Genomic DNA, 9472 nt, shown 5'->3' with positions numbered 1-9472 from the left:
ATCCGTTGAAATTACTTAAATTAGTGGATGTTTTAGTGCACACGTTATGTCGAGGCGGAATTAAGAAGAATTTTATAGTATTCCACGACTGGAAATAATAACTCCATTGCCCTTCGATCGTGTATCGTAACAAATGGACGGTCCCTTATTTATTTATTTTTGCTATCGAACTGTCTTTAGCCTAGTCCAATACTACTACTGTACTACCTCTAGAATGGTGAAGGAATGCCAAAACCCCAGTAGTCTTAGTTTGATGTTCAAGAGAGCAATTCACGCATACTTCGCTGAAAAATACAATATTGAACCAGAATCGTATCGTGTATCGTAACAAATGGACGGTCCCTTATTTATTTTTTTTTTGCTATCGAACTGTCTTCAGCTAGTCCAATACTACTACTGTACTACCTCTAGAATGGTGAAGGAATGCCAAAACCCTAGTAGTCTTAGTTCGATGTTCGAGAGAGCAATTCACGCATACTTTGCTGAAAAATACAATATTGAACCAGAAGGTTAGTAGCAATAATTATTTTCTGCAGCAGCTTTGTCTCAGTATGCACGTTAACGCCCATGTTTCATATTGAGCGATTGATATTCCTTGTGAAACGTGTTGAAAATAATAAATCTTTGTGAACTGTTTGAAATGGCCGTCAACGTGCATTTCACTGGTCAAACGACCGAAAATTTGTCCCGCATTGAGCTGCTCGCCTGGGTTAACCGTACGCTGTTGGCCGAGTTCAAGAAGGTGGAAGAGCTGTGTACCGGTGCCGCTTACTGCCAGCTAATGGACGTCCTGTTTCCGGGTTGTTTGCAGCTTCGGCGCGTCAAGTTCTGCACCAATGTTGAGCACGATTTTCTCAACAATCTGCGCATGTTTCAGAACGCCCTGGTACAGCTGAAGGTGTCCAAAGCCGTGCCGATCGAACGGTTGGCGAAGGGTCGGTTTCAGGATAACTTTGAGTTTTTGCAGTGGTTCAAGAAGTTTTTCGACGCCAACTACGATGGGAAGGAGTACGATCCGAAGGGGGCAAGAAACAATGCGCCGATGGGCTACGGTACACCGAGTACACTGAGACCTAGCCAGCGGATGAACACCGGATCCGTAGCGTCGGCCCCATCGAGTCGTCCGTTGAAGCGTGCCGGTGGCACCAACGGGTCCACAGCGCGTCTACACTCAGAGGACAAAGCAGCAGCCGGAGGTGGAAGCGATGGAGGTAAGCATGTGTGAGTGTGTAGTTAGTTCGGGAGTATTAACCAGAGGACCGATCCCATTGTAGAATTGCGTGCTGGCAAAGGAGAGAAGCAGAACGATCGCATAGCCACGTTGAGTGAGCAGATTGATGATCTCAACATCAAGATACAAGATGTTGAAATATCGCGCGAATATTACTATCAAAAGCTTGTGCTGATCGAGAATTTGTAAGTACTGTTTGGGTAAAAAAAAGCCTTTAGATTAAACCATTCGTTTCACATGTTTTAGTATCAACGAACATCCGGAGGATAGTCATGATGCGTTCTGTGAGAAGGTGAAGGAAATAATGTATGCTACTGAGTGAGAACACGGCTCAGTACAACTTGCGTGTGTGTTTGTATACTTTTAACGTGCATTACTATAAGTTTCTATCTTCAATGTTTGCTTTTAATCTGTTAAATTATTTAAAATGTTGCCTACGAAGTTTGTTTGCCATGTTTCAATTAGATTTAGGAGAGAAGAAGAATAAACTCCAATTGTTAGTAACATCAGTTATACTCTTGTTCGTAGTTTGTATTTCCACTCAGTTAAGGAATCATTCTATTGCTGTTGCTTTTATTAAAGATATTCACTCGTATAAAATTAGAATCAAACGTAAAATTTGATTCTAATAACCCAAACTATCTCCTGGTATCCAATTTCTGGACGAAGTTTTGAAGAACGTAGTTGTATAGCATTTGTCTCGTCTTTCGGGATGTCTTATCCATACACAAAAGAAAGATTATCACAACACATTTGTTGATAGAGCATTTTTTGTTTATTAAAAAGAACGAGGGGATTAATTGATAGTGACTTAAATTAAGAACTAAAATGACTGTTCGTTAGCGCGCATTCTAACACGGCACGGCTTACAGCAGTAGCGTGCGGGTGCTCTTCTCAAACCCGATCGAGGATCCAATTCCTAGTAGTTAGCAAAACGTAGTAGTGAGGCAGTAGACCGGATGCTAAACCTTATGCACAAAATACTAAACCGAACATAAAACAACCACCCTACAAGCGTGGACAGCGATTGTCACCGCGTTTGTGCATCTGGGGAGGGGGTATTTTGGTTCCCTTTTGTTGGTTGGAGGAGCGTTGAAAAATAAAAATTTCATCTGCTCGCAAACATGGCGGGTATTGGTGGGCACAGAGAGGAGATATCCTCCCCATCAGCCCAAGACGCCCAGTTTTGCTCGATAGCAAGCGAACTTGGATTTTTCAACAGAAAATCTTGCACCGTTCCCATGCACGATACTACGCCCTATAAGACGTAAACAGAGGGTTTTTTGGATAATTAATAGAATATAAAAAAAAAACACGCACACTACATACACACATGCTTGCCACGGAGCTCCCCAATGACAACTCGTTCGTTCGTTCGTTCGTTCGTTCGATCACACGCGATGCTCGTGTGCCTGTGTTCGATCTTGTCCGCATCTGTCAAACTGGAACGCGCGAGCCACGGCTCGCGGTTGTGTGCATTGGAATGGGTCCGTTTACCGGACGCGGGACGCATAACTAAACTGTCCCCCGCGAAGCGAATCACTACTGAAAGTATGTAATGGGATTGCGGTTACTCTACAGCCCTATCCACTAACACGCTAAATCTATTTTAACTTTTTTAACTGAAACGTTTCTTAACACCACACAGCCTTTTAGCGACGACGATGGCAAATAAAAAAAAAAGAGAAAAGGACACGAAGAAAAGTAAAACGACAACAGCCGGAAAACGAGCAAACAAACGTAATCTAACACTAATTCCAGCCTTCCTCCGGATGCCTTTGTTTGAGGGAAGAACTTTTTAATTCCTTGTACCCCGCTTGCTAGACGAGCTTACTGTCTGGGTCTACTACTGGATCATGATCACGCACCCGAAGAACCGTTGCGGTAAAAAGATGCTGGCCATTCTTGTTTCGGTTCTGCTGCTGAATTTATGGGAAGGGATTGTAATATTCATTTGCCATACCGAAGTGCCGTTTTCTATCAACCCTGTACGGTTGTCTAAACATCGAGCAAATGAGCTGAGTCTCCTCGTAAGCCTGGACACAGTTACTGATGCTGCTACTACTGCTACTACGGCTACTACTCCTACGCGGGAGGGTGTCTCTCTGTATATATATAATCTTCTACTATTACACAACACACACACACAACATGGATCACATGGATAGTGAGAAAGAGATAAAGAGAAGGTGGAGTAGAGTCTTTTAAAAGAAGGGACTTTGATTCCCCCGTCCTTCGTCTTCAGTACGGTAAACGACACACGGCACGTGGTACAATACACAATCCACTCTGCTTCTTTCTACTATCGCCCTTCCTTTCTCAGTACATCCCCCAGTCTGTGACTCGCCCGGTCTCGCGCCAGATAACCGTCTCAACAACAAATCAAACCTGGCCACCTTCCTTCCTCGCGCACGCTCGTGTTCGGTTGACTAAATTCATACTGACGAAATCTGCATTACACGGCCTTTACAGATAGAGCGTTCCCTGTTGCCGATCGAACTGGTGCAGGTAAAGCTTCTTCTTGGACTTCTCCGCCGATGACTTGTGCGGGCGCAGATCCCACACCAGGTTCGAGAGGCTGCGCGGTCTACTAAGACGGCGGGACTTCTTCTCCGGTAGCTTCCCCGAATCGCCGGACGTTCGGCCACCGCTGCGCGATGAGTCGAGCGTACCTTCGCGGGCACCCGGACCAGCTGCAGCGCTCGCTGACTTGGAAAGCAGATGATTTTTCTCCTGTCCCGCACCTTTTGGGGAGGGTGAGATCGGTGTGACTGGATGGGAGTCCTGCTGTGGCGTCGTCGCGGCAAGCTGCAAGCTGCTTAAGCTTTTATACCTACAAACAAACAAGCAAACGAAACAGTGTATGAGAAATTGTATCCTCGAACGGTTAGAATCGGTAACGTACCGGATGTGAAACAGTGGACTCTGCGGCTCAACAGCGATCTCTTTCGGTGTGATGGCGATCGGTGGATGGTGGACTACGCCACCACCTCCATTGGTGCCTCCATTGCTCAGCGGACTAACGGCGGTAGTGCCCGGTGTGGGACTCTTCTGATGCAGTCCAATACTGCTCTTGAAGTACAGCTTCGGAAGCGTAGGCCGCTGGCGCTTTTCGGGCAGCTTCTTGCCCGGGATCGTCTCGATCGGTGGCGGGATCGGTTTGTGATCAACCGCACCGTGGTGATTGTTGTTGATGGCATTGAGGGCCGCACTGGCATGCTTGGACGACGATTCGAGACTGTTCGAAGCGGTATGCTGATGGTGATGCCCACCCTGATGGCTGTGGTGATGATGACCGTGATGGTGGTGGTGATGCGTGCTGCCGACTGGTTGCTGTTGCAGCTGCTGCTGTTGCTGCTGCTGCGTGTGGTTCGAGTACTTGATGATGTTGCAGTAATTGTTGTTGCTAGTGTCGTAGTGATTGTTGTTGTTATTATTGTTGTTGAGGGCGTTCGATTGGGCCGTCTTCATGTTTTCCACCGTCTTGAGGCTGTGCTGATGTGTGGCCGGACCGATCAGCGCATTCGAGAGCGGCGTAGTGGCACCCGTCGTTGGGGAAGAACCACCCGGCGGTGGCTCGACCGCTTCGAACTTGTACAGATTTTTCGGCAATGGTGCCAACCCACGCACATAATCATAGATCTGATCGATCTCGTCGTACTCGTCCGCGATCGAACCGTTCTGGCTGCCACCGCCACTACCGGCAGCGATCTCCGGTGAGTAGCGGTTCGAATCACAGCTGTTGCTCTTCTTCAGCACGTACCCGTTTGCCGTCAACCCGGACAGCGTGGAGGCCATCGTTTTGTGTGCGGCCGCCACCGCCTTCGCCGAGTCCTTCTTCTCCTTGTCCGTCAGCTTCAGATCGATGATCTGCAGACGGTCGCGCGCATCCACCAGCAACCGTTGCGCCTTATCCAGAAACCGCGAGTACTCGATGAAGTGGTCGAGCTGCTCCATGTTCTTGGCCCGCTGGATCTTAATCTTTGCATTGAGCGGTACCGACACCAGGTCCATATCTTTCTGCAGCGGCAGCGCAAATATCCGGTCCACCTCAACGCACCCAAGCAACCGCAGCTCCGGCACGAACGGTTGCTTCAGTCCCTTGGGAGCGGCTCCGTGCACCAACCGCACCGTCACCGGCATGCGCTTCTGCAACAAATTCCGCACCGTGTGGACACCGCTGATGCTGTCCTCCTTAGCGATCGGTGAGAACTTCGCTTTGGCTTCTAATGGCAAACTGACGAGCTCGTCCTTGGACGTCCGGCACTGCAGGTACTTGCCATTGTCTGAGATCGTGGTGAGAATTTCGCCGGCATGCAGTGACTTGCTGTTGTGATTGCAGCGGACCGTTTCGCGCACCAGCACGCGAAAGTTGCGCCGCCGTGACAGCTCCAGCACACTCTCGATGCAGCGTGTCGAACGGCCATCCTCACTGAGCAGCTCAAAGTAGCCGGGGTACGTCTCCGGGATGAGCACCTTCGGGCCGACGTTTGTGTTCTTCCGGCCCTCCTTTATCTTGATCGGTTGCGCCAAGATCTGGTACTTGCGGCCCGCATTCAGAAACAGTGCCGTGCTCTGTAGCGATGGGTTGGACAGCGTCGGTACGCCCAAACTGTAGTACTGGCCCTTCACGATCTTCCCGACCGCCGGCAGTTCGCTCTTGGCAAAGTCCCGCAGGTACACTGGCGGCGTGTCCGGGGCGAACCGGGACGCGGCCAGAATGATCTGCCCATCGGTGGCGGCCATATTGGCGGACGAGTTGCCAACACTTACCGTCACGGAGCTGGCCGACTGGTGCAGCAACCGTTCGTCGTGGCTTTCGGCGCCAAAGCTGCAGCTGGCCGAGCTTGTAAGCGGACCGTACGATGTCGGTCGGTGTGCGGTGCTGCTGCTGTTCGTCCGGTTGCGGCTACCGGTGGTGTCCGTGTTCGGCTGGCCGTGTGTGGTGACCGCGTGTGACGATCGGCTGCGCCGGATGCGAAGAAAGTAGTTCGCTATCTGCTGCCCGATCGAGGTCCGTCCGTCCACGGATGGGTCTATCACATTTTCGACCGATTTCGTTGACGGCGAGGGCCCTCGTCGATGCCGCCGTTGCAGGATGATGTTGCTGCCGCTGAGCGCCGTTTTCGTCGGTACAGAAACACCGCAGCTGCCGGTGGTTCGGGGCGATCGTTCCCCGCTACTATCCCCCACGGTTGCTGTCGTGGTCGTCGTCGTAACGGTCGTCACAGCTACACTCACTGTGTGCTAACTTTAGATCCTCCTCTAGAGACCACGTCTCAACACATGACCTGTGAATTAAATAGAAGCAAACCGGTATATTAATGCAGTGCACTTCACTCCGTCTAAAATGGACAGTGAAAGAAATCAGATAAGAAGGTTGGAGCTTTTTCTTGTGTTATTATTTACTCTTGGTGTAGCTTCTCCGTTTAACGACATAAAATTCACACATTCACCCTCGACACACTCGTGGCCAAATGTGTGAAAGCTCCAGCACCCACTCCCACAAAAAAAAATATCTCGAAAACTCTACCCCACCATAAACAAACATGTGCACAAGACATTTACCTAATTATCAACAAATAGCGACCCAAAGCGTCTCTCTATCTTGACGCTGATGACTTCCTTTGCCCACATGCGCTTTTGCGCTTTCGGTGCGCGGAAGATCACCTGACCTACATTCCGAACCATAAAAAAAAGGTGAAATTAATCCTCCGGTTCCGACTGCACGTGCGGTGCCTTTTGAAGCGACTGGAGGACGGTTGTGTTTTAATACGTTAATTTCTATGCCTTGCCGTACATTTGCTTGCTTCGGCATCGTAACGGATGAAGTGAACGGGTTTGTCGTTTATTAGAATGCAGGAAGCATCATATAATGAGTGGCGCTGCAAGTGATACCGAATACATTACTACCCGGCAAAAGATTTACTGTACATCGTTCGGTAGTGGTATGCAAGAAGAAAATTAAACCATTTGCATCAAGTGGGTTGCAGATTACTATTTTCCACCGCGACGACTTGAGGCGTTTAAAGGCGCGGGTTTACTACTTAACAAGCGAGTGCATTTGAATTACCCCGAGAGAAGGAATGGGGGAACTTTTACCACGTATCAATTACACACACACACACACATCCCAGAAGAAATAATTTCGTTCGCAATTTAAGAACAATCTGTTTCTTTTTGTCTGCTTGCTTTAGTACACTCTTACCATAACCTAAATTTGCTGACCGGAGTACGAACAGGAGCAGTCGAAAAATTACAAACTGCTTTGTGCAAGTTTGAGGCGTGTTTTATGTTCGTTCTAGAGGTTTTTTTTCTCTCTCCTTTTTTTTCGTTTCTTTCTCCCCGAAATGCCGGAAATTGGAAAGAACCAGCTTAAGAAGCTGTTCATTAAAACCATAAAGTCAGTCGGTTGAATCCTTCTTCGTGCCGCAGTACCACTAACTTCGGGTGCAGTGGAAATTGCAGGTACTTGGCGCATGGCATGGGGCAAAATGTCGGGAGAATTGCGAGCGAAGAGGCATTATTTGTGCGGTTTTTCATGAATAAAAATTAACGACACTGATAAAGCCCTTCCCGTGGTTGTACGTCAGGATGTCCGGTGCAAAAAAAGAACCAAACAAACGGGACGCCTGGTGGTGGATTCTTCCATTTCTTTAGCGCCATCTCCAAGAAGGCAGAATGCGAGAAAGAATGCGTCGTGCCATGTTCTTTCGCTCTCGCCTTTTGGTGGGCATTCACTCTGCCACAGGTGCTTGGAAGATGTCATAAAAAAGGGACAGGTACGGTTGTAGGTGCCGTGTGTTTTATGATGGTCCTTTGCTAGTCGGAACCGGAACCGGAGTGCCGAGCCGGCCGGGGAAGTCTTTCTCCGGGACAGAAGGGGAGGAAACAAACAAGCGTTGGGCGAGGGAATGCATTAAACTTCTTCGGCGAGCTTCGACCGTTCCATCCAAGACGTCGATGGATCTGGTTTTATGAGCCCCGGATAGTGTCCGGTCGTTGCCGGTTGCAGAGGACACAGCCCACAGCCAGAACCCAGCAAATAATGCAAAAGAAGGTGTGATAAAAACGAAGGTAACCCACGGTGAAAATTCCATTGCCCGTTCAGGGAAAAGAAAAATGACTAGAATACTCGCACCGATTCGTCCATCCTTCGCCGGTCGAACCGGTCCCCGGTCCCGGCCGGTAGCCTGCCTACCCTTCGAATGGTAAAGGTTCAAAGCGGACATCAAAGCGGACACCAGCGTGAAAGAATTCGTGTCTCAAGCGTTTCTCAAGAGCGAAAGCAAATGGCGACGACTGTAACGCTTCTGGTGACGGTGATGATAATTATTAATTATCGTCGTACCCGTACAACTACCACAGCGTACGGTGGAGATGCGTATGGTCGCGAGAATGCAAGATCCGACCACCTGACGGAGATATCCCGTTGTCAAGGAGACACCGGAGTGTGCTACGCACCCAGACAAACTTTGTTATCCTTTATCACAGCGGAGGATCGGTGACGCGGTGAGTGGAATAGGTTTACCATCTCATCCACAAATGAAGGACCCTCGGTCAAAGTGAGAATACAATCCCGCACCCGTATCCTCCTAGTTGCGGTAGGACAAGCAAAAATCGCAACCATGACCACAGCTCGGTGGAGTTGAGCAGGGTGCGACCAAAACCCCAGGAACCTGGCCGAACCGGATTCTAATTAAAGAAAACGATGGACAGAACCAGCAACAGCAACGGCATGCCGTGCGTGCCCCGTTTGTTGCGCAAGAAGGGCGCGTACTAGTTCCCGCGTTTGTACACACCACGTCCACGGTTTGTTGCTCGCACCTGTAAAAAGCTTCTACACAATAACAACATGCCGGGAGGAAAGAAGCGGCGAAGCAACGTCCCAGAAATGGTCTGTAATTAAAAGTTCTTCAACAAGACCTCAAGCTCCGTGCTCATGCGTCCGGCCATCGAACCGTGGCGAGAAAGAAAGAAGGTTGCTGTGATAAGGGAGTTGAAGTGACAGCATACAGGGACGTCCAGAATTGTGAGAAGGAACAAAAAGGGCTTGCCTATAGAAGAATTATATTCTTTTCGGTCTGAGTTTGTTTAACTTTACAATTTTTCTTTTGTTTTTGGACTACTTTTGGGGGGAATATTTAAACTGCATTTGTTTGAATTGTTTAATGAATTTTAATGGAAATTAGTTTCAGTACCATGTTTTAGTTCTTTTTCCGCAGCAAATCTTATGAATAC

At 48.8% G+C, this 9472-nt stretch overlaps 2 protein-coding genes across 2 annotated transcripts; one reads left to right on the top strand and one right to left on the bottom strand.

The window, feature by feature from the left end:
* The first annotated feature begins 640 nt into the window (after window positions 1-640).
* Window positions 641-1553, top strand: LOC128714745 (microtubule-associated protein RP/EB family member 2-like). The gene is made up of 3 exons (XM_053809626.1): window positions 641-1211; window positions 1275-1416; window positions 1478-1553. The coding sequence occupies exons 1-3, from the start codon at window positions 641-643 to the stop codon at window positions 1551-1553; spliced, it is 789 nt and encodes a 262-aa protein (XP_053665601.1).
* A 2144-nt stretch (window positions 1554-3697) lies between these two features.
* LOC128711756 (midnolin homolog) lies at window positions 3698-5977 on the bottom strand. The gene is made up of 2 exons (XM_053806641.1): window positions 4137-5977; window positions 3698-4064 (listed from the first exon to the last, which is right to left on the bottom strand). Exons 1-2 carry the CDS (start codon window positions 5975-5977, stop codon window positions 3698-3700), a joined length of 2208 nt encoding a protein of 735 aa, XP_053662616.1.
* Between the last annotated feature and the right edge of the window lie 3495 nt (window positions 5978-9472).

This window comes from Anopheles marshallii, chromosome 3, assembly GCF_943734725.1.
Source record: "Anopheles marshallii chromosome 3, idAnoMarsDA_429_01, whole genome shotgun sequence".
NCBI classification, from domain to species: Eukaryota; Metazoa; Arthropoda; class Insecta; order Diptera; family Culicidae; genus Anopheles; species Anopheles marshallii.
This window is presented reverse-complemented; position numbering and strand designations above follow the sequence as displayed.

Excerpts from the sequence above, each read along its gene's own strand:
- LOC128714745 (XM_053809626.1), top strand. The coding sequence starts at position 641 with ATGGCCGTCAACGTGCATTTCACTGGTCAAACGACCGAAAATTTGTCC. Across the intron at positions 1,212-1,274 it reads CGGAGGTGGAAGCGATGGAG|AATTGCGTGCTGGCAAAGGA; the intron begins GTAAGCATGTGT and ends ATCCCATTGTAG. Across the intron at positions 1,417-1,477 it reads CTTGTGCTGATCGAGAATTT|TATCAACGAACATCCGGAGG; the intron begins GTAAGTACTGTT and ends CACATGTTTTAG.
- LOC128711756 (XM_053806641.1), bottom strand. The coding sequence starts at position 5,977 with ATGGCCGCCACCGATGGGCAGATCATTCTGGCCGCGTCCCGGTTCGCC. Across the intron at positions 4,065-4,136 it reads AGTCCACTGTTTCACATCCG|GTATAAAAGCTTAAGCAGCT; the intron begins GTACGTTACCGA and ends GTTTGTTTGTAG.